Source organism: Terrapene carolina, unplaced genomic scaffold, assembly GCF_002925995.2.
Source record: "Terrapene carolina triunguis isolate 2854851 unplaced genomic scaffold, T_m_triunguis-2.0 Scaffold436, whole genome shotgun sequence".
Taxonomy (NCBI): domain Eukaryota; kingdom Metazoa; phylum Chordata; order Testudines; family Emydidae; genus Terrapene; species Terrapene triunguis.
Genome location: NW_020664787.1, coordinates 70,076 through 89,094, shown reverse-complemented (window position 1 = coordinate 89,094; position 19,019 = coordinate 70,076). Strand labels below are relative to the sequence as shown.

Below are 19,019 nucleotides of genomic sequence, written 5' to 3'. Positions count from 1 at the left end.
TTTAAACACTGGACTAATATGAATCTATAGCCAGGTGTATGGAATGATAGTACAATGGAAATCCTACACTATCTGCTACAAGGCCTTCACCATACTTTATTTACTGCTGATCTGCTGACAGTTAGTTAACTGTAACACTACAGCACAGGAACAGAAGGCATATGGCCAGCACAGTAGACTGTAATTAGCCAAATGGGAAATGAAGCAGGAGTGGAACAACCAGAAAGATTCTTGTGAAGTTACCATGGGATGTTCATGTTACTTAGTCCAGCCCTTAGAGTTGGTCAGATTTACTACAGGTTGCCCCATACACTCATGCTAGGGCAGCAGTTTATTGGCCAGGAGGAAGGAAGTGAATCCCCAATATCACTTTCTACACAGTGCTCAGTTTTCCTTCAACATTATTGTTGCAAGGAGGGCACTTTCTTTACCTCACTTTCAGTAAGAGCAGATAAATCACAGCCCACACAGCTGTGGCTTTGGGCCTCAGACTGTAACAATGTCACAGAAACCTTTGACTAGTTTTAATGTTTTTTCAAAATAAAGGGTAAGTCTTAAATAAGTTTTGTTTTCGAAGTAGGGCTATTTACAGCAGCGGCAACAGGTTGGCTGGGTGTTGGGCCTTGATTTAAATCACCCTCTCCCATGCCTCTGGGTTCCACAGCAGTTAAGTTAGGAGAGGAGTTTACTCAGAGATTGTCTCCTTAGACTGTACTATGAAGGATAAGGTCAGCTTCAGCCTGTAGTGCAATAGTTCACTGGCAGCCCAATCATCTGCAGAAACTAAGCTTCCCCTGATAAGAGTCTAATGGCTGTGGTTGAAAAAAACCTAGCTCTGAACGAATAAAATGGTATAAAATACTACATCCATGGGGTTCTCTACAATGTGAGAACTTAACTGCAACATTTAACTTTTACTGCTGATGAGCACTGCAGGAAGATCCCCCATCATGAGGATTAGGAAGTTGTTGCAGATACAGCTGGGTCTTCTCCTCACCCTATTTTGCATGGGGAGGGAGTTTCTCTGTACACATCTGCAACCCACAGATCTTTAGGTCTTACGTAGTCCATCTAATAACTTTTTAGAAGTAGAGAAAACACATTAATGACTGTAGAGGAATGAAAGTTTCTAGGTGGTGTTTACAAAAAAAACTACCAAGCAGCTTTAAAGATTTAGGCACTGTCAGAATTCAGGAATGACTAGTATAGAATAAAACATTAATTTCATGACCACAACCAGCATTAGTTTCATAACTGGATTTAGTATTTATCGTTAGTCTAAGATCAGGTTACCTATGATTTAATAGAGACTATGATCCTAAAGCAGATGGTTTTCCCATCACAACTGAATTTTCTCTCCAGCTGATCCTACACGTCTTCAAAAAGCTCCATTAACTAGTAGACACAGCATAGTGCTAAGACTGGCAGGTTCCATCTTCCGGATCCTTAAAATTTCAGGACACTTCGAATGCTTCAACAAAGGAAAAAAACAAGACAAAAATAGGTATCAATAATAAGACTTTCACCACTGTTTTTGAAATGTTACTTAATCCTACATCTCATCTAAGAACAAGCCTCCCATCCTCTCTCTCTCAAATTAATATTTCCTTTTTTTAATCTGAGTTATCTGGTAAGTTGAGAAACCAGTCAGTCATGTTGGTTAATGTCTTCAATTCCCTACATTATACTCTTTAAACCCTCACTTCAAAGATGTAAATATGTTCTTCCACACTAAATTTAGATTTGAGAATATTTATAAAAAAACCTATGCAAGTTCTAAAGTCAATTTTCAGTATTTGTGACTGTTTGTCAACTGAGTCAAATGGATGGCTTTAAATGCATTTTCTTTTTCCCCAGCCTGAATTTAAAACAGCTTTCTCTATTTAAATTTCAGAGGGTGCTTACATGGGAGCACAGAAGTGCACTAAATAGTTATAAACTGGATACGTTTTAAGTCTCATTTCCTACAAGTTAATTGGATATGTGTGGGCAATGCAGTGTCTGCAGTTGTCAGTGTTAGAGAATATAAAATTTAATTACTAGAAAAAAAAAAATTTGTCTGATTCCTATCATGTCCACCAATTGATTTTCCCCTTCTCCGTTTATCCATGCTCTTAAGAGGTAGGTGACCTGGACCATTTATTAATCCTGCTTTTATTTCTAGGGGGAAAGATAGCTATTTCATACAGATTGTTTAGAAACTTAATTAGGAGTTGGATTTAAAGCTCTCACTTACTATCCTGATGAATTCCCAGTAGTCTGGCCTTTGACTTATAGGCATGGAACTCATCAGCTTGGAGAACAAAACTTAATGCTATTTCTAAGACTGAAACTGGATGTTGCCTTTTCCTTTGAGTTAAACCTTCTTACGCTTTAAGTCACAGCTGTGGATTCTGCCATTGTGTCTATGGACAGGCTCTCTTCTCCTTCACGTGCAAAGAGAAATGTTATATAAAATCCATGAGTGGATCCAGCCTTTGCTTTACAGGGAGAGAACCAGACCATCCCTTTCACAAAGGTTGCCAAGGCTATACTATGACTGAAACAGATCCTGGACTGTGTATTATGCTTTTGTGATATGTCATTTGGTATTCACCAGGTGGCAGAATTGCTCCTGCGCTGATTCACAATCTATAAATAATGTTCATGTTTTTTCCTTCAGGCTTGCACCAAGCTCAATGAGAGCCTCAGTTCGCCTTTCCTGAGGAAAAGTGTCTTGAATTTACTTATTGCTATAGCTGAAGCTTGCTTTGCAAACGGCAGCACAATTTTGCCATTTACCTGAGCTGAGAAGAAACTCCGGGTAAGATAACATGGGCAGAGTTAAGTCACAGCCAGTGACTGAAGGTTCTTTAGTTCTGCCTCCAGTCACATGTTAGGGGGAAAAAAATCCATTGGTGAACAAGATAAGGGACAGAACAACTCCAGCATGTTAATAAATGTAAACTGGACATTAACAGCTCACTACCAGATGATAGCTAGGTTAGATTCAATATTAACAATCAGCCAATTATTTAAAATACATTGAGGAACATGAAATTTAAATCTATTATTTAATGAAGTACAGTAGACTCCGTTATGAACACAGGCATGGAGGTGGTTTGTACCTGAACAAAATTTTGCTTTTTCAGAAGTTTACAACTGAACATTGACTTAATACAGCTTTGAAATTTTATTATTCAGAAGAAAAATGCTGCTTTCCTTTATTTTTGTAGTAGTTTACGTTTACCAGTGCTGTACTGTATTTGCGATTTTTTTTTTTTTTTGGTCTTTGGTCAGCTGCTGTCTGATTGTGTACTTCCAGTTCCAAATGAGGAATGTGGTTGATTGGTCAGTTTAACTCTGTGGTTCTAGTGTAATCTAAAATGCTAACTGTTCTGAATTAAGTTTGAGATTTTAATATCCAAGTACTTTCTTTTGTTAATTTCCTTCTCGGTCTCTACTTTTATTCTGGTGCTTGAAGTTAGCTTTTTTTATTTTTGTCCTTTATGGCTTTAGTTCTTTCTTTTTCCAGTTTATGGTTTGTTTCCTCCTCTGTTCAAACACCAACCATTGTAATTTTCCTTGCCTTTCACCTGTCCCCACCCAAAATAGAGGTTGATGTTGCAGCACTAACCTAGGAACAGAGAGTGAGCAATGAGTTGCTCTAGTTGTGCATGAACACACTTACTGCATGGCACTTCACACAGCATATCTGAAACACGAAAGGGATGCATGGGTAGGGGGAGGAGGGTCAGAACAACAGGTAGCTAGAGAGGAGGAACATAGCAGTGCCCTACAAACTATTGAGCTATTAAATGTTACGGACATAAGACATTTAAACCTACCTCTTCCCTGCATGCATCAGTTCAAAAGCCTCATTAATTTTGTCAAAAGGCAGAGTGTGAGTCACAAATTCATCAACTTTGATCTTTTTTGACATGTATTCAGCCACCAGCGTTGGTACACTCTCTACACTCTTCCAACCTGAAAAAAACCCAAAACCAACTTTTTTTACCCAGTAAATTCAAAACCTTACTAGGGCAGAGGTAGGAAATAAAATGTATCAACCCTGCCCCCCAATAGTATGAGTCATTAAAGCTCAGTTTTCTTTGTATGAGAGAGATCCTGGGATCATGTCATAATATCCATACCCATCTGGCTGTAGAATAGCACTGGAATAAAGAATGCACGAGTACAGCTAAAACGACCAGTCAAAATGGAGGTCCTCATTTGCGAAGTGCATTACTTTTCACTGCAGGGATCTGGGTTCAATGTCTAGCTGACATCACCTCAGAAAACTGGCTCTGAGCCCTCTTCCCTGTTTTACATTTGTGTATTTTAGAACGAGACCACAGCACAGCTTTGTCTTGCATGGAAGAGAGTTGCATAAAAGTGGCACTTTGCGAAGACTCCAGCAGCTTTTCATTCCTGAATTATGTCTAAACAGTTTCTTCTTAAAGGATCCCCCGTTTTACTGTCTAACCCCCTCCTCCCCCACACAAGCTATGCATCCTCACAGCAGAGCTCAATGATTCCATTTGCTCAGTGATTAAACAGTGCAGTTACTTACACAAACATGTTTACATTATTCCCCATTTCCCAGGTGAGCTGTTCTTCTTGTTATTGCTCAAGTCTTCAAGTGATTATTTGCACCTCAACCATGATACAGCCATAGAACTGCACAGGAGAAATTCTCCCATTATGGCTGCTACTTGCACATTATGAATTTAAAATGCAACAGAAGGCTGATCATTTACAGCTTGTCTGTGGGGGAAAATTATTTATAAAAGGTTATATTTGAAAAGCCAGTATCACATTCACTAAGAATGACTTGATAGGAACCAGTTTCTCACACAAATACAGAGGAAGACTGTACTTTTCCCCTCTTTTTTTAGTAGATAAGAGAGATCATCAGTGTGCCAGAAAGTTACCTCCAAAGGCAGTCCCTTTCCACGTGCGACCTGTTACTAGTTGGAAGGGACGGGTAGAGATCTCCTGACCAGCAGCAGCTACTCCAACTATCACACTGACTCCCCAGCCTTTGTGACAGGATTCCAAGGCAGCCCTCTTTAGACAGAAAAAAATAAAGCTAATCACTGGTAAGAAGCATCTATTATATATTGATGCTATGTAGCCTGACAGATTTCACCGTTTTTTTTAACACAGAGTAAGTGTCAGTGATGCTGTACCTAGTTAAGAAAAAAATTCTGACAAGTGTATATATAATTTAACTGGTAAAATGGCCAATATTCCCACACCTTGCCCCACACTTTTTTTTGTTTGTTTTTAAAACACGGTGCAGTCCCATCTCCCACCTGGAGTCTGTCTATTTCAATGGATGCTGGATTGTACTTTGAAAGAACAACCTGGTCTATGCTGTTACTGAAAAAATTATTTTCCACCTAGCGTTACTTCCTAGCAATATTGTAATTAAGGTATTTAATTTGTCATGTGGGATGAAAGGTGAAAATATGAAATCACAGGGAGTATATTTGCTGATATTTTGTTTTTCAGCACTGTCAGCGCTTGCATGACTAATTTTTTTCCAATAATTATATTTTAGAACATAAAGGAGCTGTTTTTCACTTAAGCAGTAACTTGTCTTTCATTTTATAATTAGGATTGGTTGAAATAGACCCTTTTAGTCTACTGTATAAGTAGTACCAGCCTACTCTCGATAGAAAAGAAAGATGATAGAATGCTCCCTTGTAAACAGAAAGGGGCTTGTCTTTCTTTTAAGGTAATTAACTATCCCAAGTCATAGTTAAACTTCCCTTTCAGTACTACCATGTGCATGCTTACCATGACACCAACATTCCCAATGCACTCAAAAGAGTAGTCCACTCCACCATCAGTAAGCTCAACCAGCACCTCCTGTATGGGCTTCTTGAAGTCCTGAGGGTTGATGCACTCAGTGGCTCCAAACTCTTTAGCCTTGGCAAATTTATCTTTGTTGAGATCAACGCCGATGATCCGGGAAGCTCCAGCCACTTTACAGCCCATAATAACTGCCAGCCCAACTCCTCCCAATCCAAAGACAGCACAGGTAGAACCAAGTTCCACCTAACAAAGCAAGAGAAATCTGTTCAGGAGGGAGGAAAGAAAAAACACATCCTTCCACGTGTGTGAAAAATACAGATTATTTAAAAATATTAAGAAAAATAAAGAATAAAAATCCAAAGTTGTGAGTCATTATCGCGCAGAGGTAGGGAAGTAAGCTAGAGATTTTTCTTGTCTATGAATTGTTTTTGAAGGGCTATAATGGGCTAAGTTTACTCCTTGCCCAAAAGGTGGGCAATGGCTCAGGGTCTCCACTAGAACCGTGGGACGGTTCCCCCCCTTCCCCCAAACAAAGAGGGAGAACTTGACACGTAATGGGATGGTGGCATGAGAACAGGTGGAAGCAGAGATCATTGCAACATTGTCAACCTTGTCAATATGTACAAGTCTGTCCTTACTATAAGGTAACCCCAACTGATCCATAATATCCATCCACAAACAAATCCCTGAACAGTTCAAGGTGGCTCCTCTCCACATCCACTTGCCTCCATCAAGACATGCTTCCTCTACCCCACTCTGCACAAAGAGAGCTGGGAGAAGGAGGAAGAGGGTTTTTGATCTGACTTTGTCTGCTGAGGCTAAACAGGTAGGAAGCCCAGGTCAATCTTCCTGTTTCCTACTAGGTCTGGCTCCCTGTCAAATTTGGCAGTGGAAGAGGAAGGAAGGAAGTGGTGAGCACATGTCCCTTCTCCCACTCAGTGACTGTTCCTCTGGTCTTACTTTCTCCAAGCCCAGCCTTAACAGATTTTCATGGCAGTACTTTATTTCCAGTTTAATGTCATTAGCCACAGTTACGGGGAAGAGAGAGTGAGCAGCTAGGCTCCGTACCTTGGCAGTGTTGATGGCAGCGCCATAGCCTGTTGAAATTCCACAGCCCAATAGGCAAACTTTATCCAGAGGAGCAGCAGCATCAATTTTAGCCACAGAGATGTCAGCCACAACGGTGTATTCAGAGAAGGTGCTAGTCCCCATGAAGTGGTAAATTTGCTTCCCTTTGCAGGTGAACCTGCTGGTACCATCGGGCATCAGTCCTTTTCCTTGGGTAACTCTGAAAAAACACAATACAACAAATGATATTTAATGTAGTGTCACAGAAAGTGATAGGAGAGAGTCTAGGAAGTGACTTAATTTCCATCAAGTGGTACAGTTTCTGAGCAGTGCATGGAGATTTAGCTACATGATTACCCGTAGAGTCAAAATTTTGAAGACATTTAAGTAAAGCCTGAGTTCATGAAAGTTAGAGACTACAGGCCTGTTGCAATCTTTCTACTGGCTTTAACAGGCTTTGGATCATGCTCCAAAGCCTCAATTCATCAAAGTTCTTAAGAATGCATTTAAGTCCCACTGATTTCAGTGGGACGTAAGCACTTTAAGTGCTTTGATGAAGCAGGACCTAACAGCACTCTGACACAGACATTCAGGAAACCGCACAATGCCTATAAACCATAACTGCTCTTTCCAACACACCCCACTCCTGCCCCACTGTATCCTCTGTTCTTTTAGTCCCAGGGTATGCCTACGCTGCAATGGTGGGGTATGATTTGCAATTTGTGCAGTCATACCTGAACTCGCTTTACTCTAGCTACTTTGGGTATCCGAGCAGTGACGCTGAGGCAGCACAGGCTTCAGCATGGGGTAGCCACCCAAGTAACGACTCAGGGTTCTGAGCAGGCTTGTTTACCTGCCCAGAGGCACGTACTGCTGTGGCTTCAGTGCTACCGGTTCCTTAGTTAGCCTTAATCAAGCTAGCCTGGCTACGTTTACATGAACTAAAAAAATCACATCCTGTGATTGCAGTATAGACATATCCCAAGTCTCTTCTGAGCAGCCTCTGCCAATCCCATCATAGTGGATAGTGGTTTTGTGGTATGCATGAATGGAAACTATGAGGTCATGCTAGTGTTTACTTGCGATTTAATCTGGGTCTGCTAAAATGGTAGCTACCATAACTGCTGGAGCTCTGCTGCTGGCTGAGTGGCTTTCATCAGTGATTCTCAACCAGGGGTACATGTGGCCCTGGGGGTATGCAGAGGTTTTGCAGGGGGTACATCAACTCATCTAGATATTTACCTAGTTTTACAACAGGCTACACAAAAAGCACTAGCGGAGTCTGTACATACTAAAATTTCATACAATGACTTCTTTATACTGCTCTATAGACGATATACTGAAATGTAAGTACAATATTTATATTCCAATTGATTTATTTTATAATTATATGGTAAAAATGAGAAAGTGAGCAATTTTTCAGTAATAGGGTTGTGCTGTGACACTTTTGTATTTTTATGTCTGATTTTGTAAGCAAGTAGTTTAAGTGAGGTGAAACTTGGAGATACACAAGATAAATCCGACTCCTGAAAGGGGTACAGTGGTCTGGGAAGCTTGAGAGCCACTGGTTTACATGACTGAGATCTAAACATGCAACAACTTAGCAAAGGCTAACTGAAGTGCATCACATTTTAGGACAAAGACATTTTAAAGGGTAGAAAACAGACTGTGATTCTTGTTTATAAAGGGAAAACTACTGTTCCTTGGGTTGAACATAGAATGACTCGCTGTGGTCAATTTCTTCATTCAAAGGGCAATAATTTTCTATGATAAGCTACCACTTGAATCAAACAGAATTTTGAATACATCCTCCATTACTAGATACCTTGACAAATGATAGTATTCATAGCACAGTATCACAGCCACACACAAAGAAGTGAATTTAAGTGAGACCAAAAAACCGACTACTAAGCCTTGAAAAAAGGGAGAAAAATGGGTATTGCATAACAAACCTAAAACATACATCTTTCCAACTAAGTGACCTTGCTCTGTATTTAATCAGATGGTACATGAAGTCAAAACAATGATACAAATTCAGTTAACTTTGTTACATAAGTGAGCTACACTGAACAATTATTGTTCTGTGTGTATCAAGAAAAAAGTGCATCAACCTTATCTTTTGGCAGAGATTGGTTTTAGGGTTCAAACAGAACTTGCATTCTCCACATTGTGGGATGTACAGTGGGATGACTGTGTCACCTAGAGAACATAATGAGAGAAACATTTCACATGACTAGCTGTTTAAAGGCTGAAAGGATAATATGAAAGAAACATACACACATTTGGTATGTGGTCAAATGTTAACATGGTCAATACCATGACATTTTAATGGGGGCAATCATTCATGCAGTCTTATTTGTGCATTTGAAGTCTCCAATGCACTTACAAATATAGAATGACAAAGTACAGGTTTTGTAAAGTGCTGTGTATAAAAAAACCCTGATTCATCTCATGTCTGAATAAACAATCCATTTCCATCTAAAGTTAAACAAGAACAAATAGGAACAAAGATGTAAAACCTATATGGAAAAAAACAGAATATCTAGACAGCTGTTATCTCTAATTGTTCAAGTGGTTAAAAACAACTGACACTTTTAGAACAAAAATAGTTTCTCCATACAGTATTACACCATAATCCTGTAAACTACTCTCTTCTGAATAATAAACCAAGAGCACATTAGTTAGGCTAGTATTGGACCACCCCCATGAAGGAAAATTTTAGGCAGGTATAGCCCAACAAAAACATCATGGCAGCTCGCTAATTCTGCTTTTCAGTGGACAAGTTGGAGCAATTTATTCTCGTGAAGCAAGATTTCCAAAGAAATTAGAAAAAGCGTTTGTGAAGAGCCAAATGTTTTCCTACCTGGTTTTAATTTAGTTACTCCTTCCCCAACACTCTCCACAATTCCTGCTCCTTCGTGACCCAAAATCACTGGGAAACACCCCTCAGGATCAGCACCACTCAGCGTATAGGCATCTGTGTGACAGACAGCAGTGGCAACAACCTAAAGGAATATTATAATAATCTGAAATATTCTGGAGGTAACGAAGGAGAATCTAAAGAGATAACCGGTATTGAAATATTTTTCCTGGTCAGTAATCCAAGACTAGTGCTAGGATGAATTCACTGATTCTGAAGACTTTTGTAGTAGTTTAACCAAAGTGTTTTTAGCTCCGGCAACTCACAAGATATATTGGACCTGAAAAAATAATCACATTGCTTTGATCTCTGCTTGATTCTCATCCCTTCAGTACTGATGTAAAATTGGCAGCTGCTGGCTCAAGATCTGCTAAAGCCAGTGCTCTATGTGATTTGAAAACAACGTGGTACCCCAGATTTCAAATGGGATCAATCTTCAACAGTGAAAAAAAAAAAAAAAAACACCCTGTAGAGAGGGTCCATATAACATTATAAGCACTGCATAAATCCAATGTAAGTTCTTAATAGAAGTGTTAAGTAGCACACAGGACCTCATGTGGACTCTTTGCACGGAGGCACATTGCACCCTATATATTAGTTTGGGAGATACTGCCTATTAAAAGTCTTGTTAGAATCAGAAGTGAAGATCTGGAGTGTGCAAGATGCTAATCACAGTGATGAGTTTGAGGTCTGATAAATTATGAACTGAAATGGCTAGCACTGAAAGTCACATACAGTTTGAAAAATTAAAATAAATAAATGAATGAATGAGGTTAGGTTTCCATTGGGATAAAGCACATGTTTCTCACTCAGATGGATTGATATTGCTACTGATCCCTCAGAACAGCAGTGATTTTTAGGCTTTGGCCCAAGACCAAAATAAGTGTTAGGCCTCAGACCAGCAGCCATTTCATTTTATGCCATCCCAAAAACCAGACACCATCATTTTCTTTAGAGTCTTACCTAGGTTTCAAACAAACAGATAACACAAACACTGTAAATTCAACATTTTTTCCTACAAGGGCAAACAAATTATTCAGCTTTATTATTTGGTCTCCCAAAGTACAAAGCGTAAAGCAGGCCATAAACATTTGCTTAAGTTACCTTAATACGGACTTCATGTGCTTTTGGTGGTGCAACCTCTACCTCTTCTATAGAGAGTGGTTTACCTGCATCCCAGGCAACAGCGGCCTTGCATTTAATAACCTAAATGAGAAAGAAGAGCCGAGTTATTGCACTGTTCATTTATAATAATTCTTGTGCACTGGAGGGAAAAACAAAAGAAAGGCTACTAATTTTTGGAAATAATCCCAGATATGAAGTTATAGGTCAGATCCTTCCCTCAACTCCCAATGACTTTAGAACAAAGGGACAGACGCCCTACATTTGCTTTCAGGAACTTAAACAAGAACCACCAAGACTTAAAAGTGTTATTTTAGTACTTTGAAGACAGTATGTTGTGGTAATGGGGGGAGGGGGGAAAAGAGTCATATGAAAAATGTTAGATAATGCCAGTGACATTTTAAAATAAACAATCAGCATTTATGTGAGGCACATGGTGTTTTTCTGTAGCTAGTGCCAGCAGTACACACAATCAAGATTTCAAAGCTTGGAAAATTCAGTTAAGCCATTTGTCTCACATAAGAGTTCGGATCAACACAGAGGTCAATCTGTTGCCCCCCACCCAGCCTGCTCCCATTGTGGCTTTCTGCAGCAGACTACATGTGGCCAGCACAGAGAACTTTTATGCAATGCATAGGGGATGCACAGATACTTACTTCTGTGTGACCACTCTGCCAGCAGAACTGCCCACAACCAAGACTCTGTGTAGGCTTCAGCATCATGGATGAATTTCACCCTAAGACTACACTGCATTTATTTATCTGGGGAAGCTCACTTTTTCACTCAAGTAGGGTAGAAACATTTTAAAGATAAACAGAACTTAGATTCTTGAAAAAGCAACATTTTTTTGAATCAATGGCTCCAATTCTGCCTCCAGTTACATGGATGCACTTCCAGCTGAGGAAGTCAGCAGGAGTTACATCCATGCAACCAAGAGCAGAATTGGGTCCTGTGAGAATGAGGATCTGGACTGCTCTTAGATTTCCCTTTTTAAAAGTCTGATGAGCTTCAGTTCAATTGTCTGAGGAGCTATGGAAAAATCTTATGCTGGTAGTATATCTGTTAACCTAAATTATTCTCCTTTTTAACCACACAAGGCAGCATCTTTTTCAGTGAAATGCTACATGCAATAGCTTGCCACAGAACACAGAGGCCTGTTCTAATGAACTTTGAAGCTGAATTTAAGGCTTTGTCTGCACAGGGAAATTGACTGGCATAGCTAGAACTATTGCTTTGTGAACGGAGTAATTATTCCAAAACTGAGTGCCAACATGGGGGAGCTATTCCAAAATAGTTACCTTATACTGGAATAGCCATAACAATCAACTTCCCCCAAGCATAAAAGGCCTTTGTTACTTCTTTCCCAGCCCTTCACAAACTTCAGGCTAGTTTATTCTGCATTATTGTCTGTATGCATATAATAAATGTGATATATTAACTTTGGGAAAGCAGCTGCATAGAAACCAACAAGTTACACTGCTTTGCACTTGGGGAATTGTGACTAAACTCCTGAAAGTTTGCCAGGAAATCTAGTTAATTTCTAGGGATCAAAGTACAAGAGGAACTGTCAACCAGTAAATAACTAAATAAGTTTTCAATTAAGCCCTTTTCCACAATATGAAAACTGATTCATTCTCTCAAATGTGAGGATTTAAGAGTAAATGTTTTCAAAATGTGAATGGGTATGGATTATTTAAATAAAGAGATGGCTTAAAAAATAAAAGTTATAGAATAGATGTAGACCTTAATAGTTGGCTGTGAACATTCAATGAACAAACATTACACATCTTAAATTTACAATAAAAAAAAAGGTAGAAGTTCCTAGTTTTCCCTGCATAAATACTTCTAAAAATAAAAAGCAAAAAAAGGATATGACAACTCAACAGATATGACAAGATGTTGCAGAAGGCTCATTCCAAGTACCTCTCAGTCTACAACATGCTGTTCAGTCTAAAAGTGTAGCCTTTATAGAGGAGACTTGAAATAATAGGTAGTTAATGTTTATCCAGGCCCCCGGAATATTAAAAACTGAAATTAGGGTATCAAAGTTTTGTTAAATTATTAGACTGAAATTTAATTTTCTGTTGCTTCATTGAGAGGCTCTGAAGACAACATTTGAAAAAGGTTATTTGCTGTATTTTTCTTGTTCTTTATTACAGATATTAGCATCGAAACAGTATCTTTATTAATTCAATCAAGCTAGCCCTCCAAACACACAATCATTTTCTGTTTATGCCATTACAGCTGAGCCCACTAGAACAGTTGTAGAAGTTGCATCTTATTTTGGAACAGTTGGTAGGACAAGCTTTCACTGTCTGGGCAATCATTTAATTATTTGACCTACTCAGACCGACTGGTGATGTAGGATGCAGTTGAGGGGAAGAAAGCAGTGTGTAGAGTTAGACTCTCAAGAGATTTTGAAATAGTTACGTGAAATGGCCAACTCATTGTCACTGGGTGAACAGTATCTGCTGATCTTATAACTGTAGAGCAGCAGTTCTCAAACTGTGGGCCAGGACCCCAAAGTGGGTCGCGATCCCGTTTAAATGGGGTCGCCAGGGCTGGCTTAGACTTGCTGAGGCCTGGGGCGGAAGCTCAAACCTCACCAGCTAGGGCGGAAGCCCTTGGGCTTCAGCTTTGGCACCCTCATCCGGGGAGCAGGGTTTGTGCAGGCTCAGGCTTCAGTCCCCATTCCTGGGATCCTGTAATAACGTTTGTTATCAGAAGAGGGTTTCAGTGCAATGATGTTTGAGAACCCCTGAGGGATAGATTGATATACCAATCTTTTTCACAGCAACCACAAAGGGTCAAACAGGCAGATGATAGTAACAAGTTTTCCAACTAATTGTGTACCCAGCCTTCCAGATTGATGTATAAATATTTACCCCTTTGGGGCAAACACATTTATAATGATTATAGTTCTTCTTAGGAGTCAAGAATGCATGGATATTTCTCCCTGATCTTATCTGTGCCAGGCTACTTGTCATCTTAGGCCCACACTTCTGCAGACACATACATGAATAACGTTATGCATGTGTGCAATTCTATTGAACTCACTGGGACTCCAGGTCATAAGCTGTTTGGGACAGGACCATGGCATTGTATACAGCACTTAACACCCGTGTTCCCAACTGGGGTCTTTGCCCGCTACCACAACAGAAGTGATAGATAATAAATTCCATGCTGTACTCTAAACGATGCTGTGTGCTTGCATCGCAAAGCTTAAGAAAAAGCAACAGTGCAAGTTAACCTCCTGCGATGGACTCTATGGAAGAACACCCTCGATGTCCAGCTTCCTGTACTGTGATTTAAGGAAAACACCTGTTTGCTCTAAAACTCCGGGCAACTCCAGCGTGAGCAAACCCCAGCTCCAGCAGGTCGCCTCCTGGGAGTGCGGATCAGAAGAGCACTGCGGTCGCTTGGGAGCACCCCGGCAGCCCAGCTAGCGAGCTAGGACGCGGCCCTCCTGCACGGCAGCCTCCCGCCTTCCTCCGCGCTGCCTGCCCAGCGGCCCCCTTCCCCGCCTGCTCGAGCCCCCCTTCCCCGCCTGTTCGAGCCCCCCTCTGCCCGGGAGCGCGGCCGCGGGGAGCGGCCGCGTTCCTCCCCTCCCGGGGAACGTTCCATGCGCCTTACCCCGCTCGCCATGGGCCCCCGCAGCCGGTCCTCCCCCTCAGCCCTGCCAAGCGTGCTCCTCAACGGGGCCGCCCGAGCCGGTGCATGCGCGCCCGCTCGCTGCCGCTGGAGCCGCCTCTTCAGGGCCGGGCGACAGGCTGCCACTCCCCCTTAGGGCGATGACTGAAGCGTCGCTCCGCCGGCGAGGCGCTGGGCTGCTCGTTTGCTTGCAGCGGTCACCCCAGAGAGGTGGAGCCCGGTAAGAAGCGTCAGGGGCAGGGGAGTCTGCAATGCAAATACATGGGCCCCACAAAGTCTCGCTGTGTTTGAAACGTCAGTAGGACGGTCCGGACGCTAAAAAGTTTCCCGGGGAAGGAGGGAAAACGTGACCCCTCACTAGTGTCCCACCCCCACCCCCGTTTGTCCCTGGGCAGTGTGGCTGTTGTTATTGTGCAGTTATGCATCAGATATAGCAAAACTCACACCTACATCTACAAGCAACGAACGGGGAAACGCGCCCAGGGTGTTCTCAGGGCGCTCTGTGTACAAGCTAGAGGTGTTCATAAGACATGGTGACTGTTCTTGAGGAAGAACTTCCAGCCTTTTCCATAGGGGGAAACGGTCTGCGGAACATTGGAAAACTTGGAAATAGAATTACCTGCTGCACTAGTAAAAATATTGGTGCGGCGTCAAATACAGTACTACAAACTGGCCCCGCCCCTACAGGGTGCTCCATGCAGAGCCCTCCTGCACCTACCGGGACCTGTGCTGTGGGAGAGAGTGGCTAGTAGGATACCTGTCTTGAAATGCATAGCTAATAATAATAATAACACAGAGCACTGTTCCAGCAGTGGGAGTGGACAGAAACATCTGCCAGTCTTGTCTTTACGCCCCCCCCATCTCATTCTTGATACCCCATATCAAGATTCACTAGTGTCTCATGCTGACTTTTTAAAAAAAAGTTACATTGAGAGAGATATGTATTTCTCTTTCCTGTTTATTGCCAAGGTTATTTGCATGAAAATAAGTTGTTGTTACTTGGGAGTTCCGTCAGGGTTGCCACCCATTGTGAATTTTACATCATTATGTTGCAACATTATTTCGTTCTTCAGAGTTGGTGCAGTAAGGGAGAGCCGGGGGTTCTACATATCATCATGGTGTTTCCACGTGTCATCATTTGTGTGGTCACATGATTGAGTGTTTGTGACATTTTCACACTATTTTGAGATTGTCTCATGATATTGTGATACAAGCATGTTTTTGCATTACATAGATTTTCATTATTCCCCTGCATAAAGCCATAGTCCCTTTTTTGTGACATCACAACTGCTCCCCACTCAGGTATTATTTCATTCATGTAATTCCTGTCCTAAACTGGTCGGAGAGAACCCTACCCTTACTTATTTAAATCTCTCTTCAAGATTGTTTTTATTCCCATAACCTCTACGAGAATGACAGCTTATATGCCTGCAAGGCCATGGGGTATAGCTGAGGTGTTCTTTTATTTTTTTAAATATATAGAATGTATATACTGCAAATTATTACCTCATATAGAGACTTACTGGGCTATGTAATTAACATTAGATAAGGAGAGGATTCCCCACTCTTGTCCCTCCTCTCCATACACTCTGTGACACTCTACTCTCGCTGTTCTGATTTCTTTTCTGTCTAGCAAAATGCAGTACTAGATATATGGGTATTTATATCAAGCTGTCCTTCTAAGACCTCTGTGAACACCACTGTCCTAAAGTAACTGAAAGTATCAAGCAACAGAGAGTCCTGTGGCACCTTTAAGACTAACAGATGTATTGGAGCATAAGCTTTCGTGGGTGAATACCCACTTCGTCAGACGCATGTCAGTATCAAATTGGTTATAGATCTTGGACAGATCTTATGAATTTCCTGGGAAGGCAGGATCCCCCCAGACTATGTAATTTATCCCAACATACCTATCAGAACAGCTCTTTCTGTCCATCTTGAACAAAAATTTCCAGGATCAGGCTAAAAATGTCTTTAGTTTTTTTTTTTTTTTTGGGGGGGGGGGGGGAGGAGGCAGAATTGTACAGCCATAATATGCCTGGCCATATGCCACTCCCTTTAAAGTGGGATGGCCCTATTTCACATTTCTTATTGGGCCTCCAGACTCAGCTTTCTTAAGGTCTGGTTCTGTATCTGAGGCTAGGTCTACACTACAGCGGGGGGTCGACCTAAGATACGCAACTTCAGCTATGTGAATAGCGTAGCTGAAGTGGCGTATTTTAGGTCGACTTACCTGGCTGTGAGGACGGCGGCAAGTCGACCGCTGCCGCGCCGCCGTCGACTCCGCTGCCGCCTCTTGCTGCGGTGGATTTCCGGAGTCGACGGCAGAGCGATCAGGGATCGATTTTATCGCGTCTTCACTAGACGCGATAAATCGATCCCAGAACATCGATTGCCTGCCGCCGGACCCTCCGGTAAGTGTAGACGTACCCTTAGTAAGCTCTGCCTGGTTAGAGCTGGAATTGAAAAACACTTACAATTTGTCTGTTGGGGGCAGGCAAGGAGCATCAGAAAATCCTCAGCTCCCATCAAGGTACATGACCAGGCTTCATGCTACACTAAAAGGCGAATACCAGACTCTCCATTATTCCTATATGGTATTACCAACAATTACTCCTTCCTTAGAAAATGAGTTTTTGGGGAGGGGGGGAATGGGAGGGGAGATGAATAGTTAGAGACTTTGTACTTTTTACCAATTGTGATTCTGATCCAGCAAGTTGTTCCATGCAAGTGGACCCTTGTGAAGCCCCACAGACTTCATTGAGCCTATGTGTGAACGCAGCCATCCTCATGTAAGGGACTACTTGTATAACTGGGGCCTGTATTTGAATGGGAGAAGCCATGTGATATACCGCTAGGAGCCAGAAACGCCTGAATTATCATTTCAACTCTCCTATATTAACTTACTTCACAGGCGAGTTGGAAGGACAATGTTTGTATTACACTTTGAAAAATTAAAAGGTATAAATATTACTTATTTATTTCTATTGAGTAGAGCAGGTTGAAAAATGAAAACCTATCTTCAAAATGAAAATAATTTTGAAATATTTTAAGGAAGTGTACCTTATTGACCCACATTTAGTTTTTTTTCACGATTTTTAATGGATTTAAAAAAAATCAAATTTTTTCTTAAAAACATGGAAAATGTTATTGAAATAGGTATTGAAATTTTTGGTTTCAAAGGGAAAACCTTAGTTGTGATTTCAGTAATGTTAAAGCAGAATAAATTTCCAAATGAATGGCCTGTGTGACCATTGATATAAGAGAGTACAAGGTTGCTTTTAAAGTTTTGCATTAGAGTAGCATGAAGCTGGGGTGCATATTGCTTATGGGTATTTGTTAGAGATGGAAATCAGTGCTTTGTGGATGATGTGTGATGGTGACAAGGAAAGCTAGAGTATTTCCCCATAACTTCTTATTTTCATGCTTTTAAGGTTTTGAATAGTTGGCATATGTCCTGATGCAACCTTAACTGCACAACCAAACAATTTTTTGTTTGTTCTAATGTTTATATGGGTCCATTTTCTATTATTTGACACCCCATAAATTATACTTACGATTGCTATAACTTTTTGCATTAGATTTTTGGTGTTTGTTTGGTTTTTTTTTAAAGAAACTCAGAAAAGGTTGGTCTTTCTCAGGTCAATTTTAGGTACATTACCCGAGTGAAACACTAACCATCCAGGGAGAAATTCAAAGACCACACTATAAGGTTATAGGCAACAAAATCATACCCCACTTGAATTGAAGACATACTTTTCTTCCCAATGGAGATTAATTCATATATTTCTTAAAGGTCTTTGCTAGGCCTTTAAATATGATTTTTGTTCAACCCAGAAGCCAAAGAAATTTTAGAAACGGAATATGATCTGGGGAACTCTACCATTATATATTGACAACCTGTGTTTTATGCAAGGCCCTGACCAATCAGTGGTCAATATGATATACTGTAAGAGCAACTTGTAGTTGATGAAAGGTTAGCAAAACTCCTATTGGCTCAGAAGGAGAGGATTAGGGAGTTTCATATTTTTTTACACACACAGACCCAGGAGATGCTAGTAATCGGATAAGTCTACTGGAAACAAATTGCCGTGTGTTTGTAATATGAAAAAATCAAATTAGTCCTGCATCTTAAGAAAATTAAACAATAACAAATTGTACCAAAGAGAAAATAAAATGAGCAGTAGATGTCACTGTAATAACTTGTGTGAAACGTTAACTTAATTGCATAATGTTTCTTCACAGGAGCACTTATAGAATTCTTGAAACTGAAAAGTTTTAAAAAAAATAATAATTGTAAAACTTAGTGATAAAGTCCAGTGACAAAGACTGGTGTTTGTAATAGTAATATTTATTTTTACCTAGTTTTAGATAGTTGTTACTTTTATGACATGGAGCTAAATAAAACAAAATTGGTTAGATTCAGTCAAATTTGCAAAACTCGACAGTAATACTC

At 40.7% G+C, this 19,019-nt stretch overlaps 1 protein-coding gene across 1 annotated transcript; it reads right to left on the bottom strand.

Moving 5' to 3' along the window:
* Nucleotides 1–114: 114 nt before the first annotated feature.
* LOC113407846 (alcohol dehydrogenase class-3) lies at nucleotides 115–14,641 on the bottom strand. The gene is made up of 9 exons (XM_026658399.2): nucleotides 14,546–14,641; nucleotides 10,895–10,996; nucleotides 9,734–9,875; nucleotides 8,982–9,069; nucleotides 6,871–7,090; nucleotides 5,785–6,045; nucleotides 4,914–5,049; nucleotides 3,828–3,966; nucleotides 115–1,471 (listed from the first exon to the last, which is right to left on the bottom strand). Exons 1-9 carry the CDS (start codon nucleotides 14,555–14,557, stop codon nucleotides 1,447–1,449), a joined length of 1,125 nt encoding a protein of 374 aa, XP_026514184.1. The 5' UTR covers nucleotides 14,558–14,641; the 3' UTR covers nucleotides 115–1,446.
* Between the last annotated feature and the right edge of the window lie 4,378 nt (nucleotides 14,642–19,019).

What these genes read in the sequence shown, in the direction of transcription:
- LOC113407846 (XM_026658399.2), bottom strand. An exon ending in CTGCCATCAACACTGCCAAG is followed by an intron (nt 6,046 to 6,870) that starts GTACGGAGCCTA and finishes TTGCTTTGTTAG; the next exon opens with GTGGAACTTGGTTCTACCTG. An exon ending in TTGGGAATGTTGGTGTCATG is followed by an intron (nt 5,050 to 5,784) that starts GTAAGCATGCAC and finishes TTCTGTCTAAAG; the next exon opens with AGGGCTGCCTTGGAATCCTG.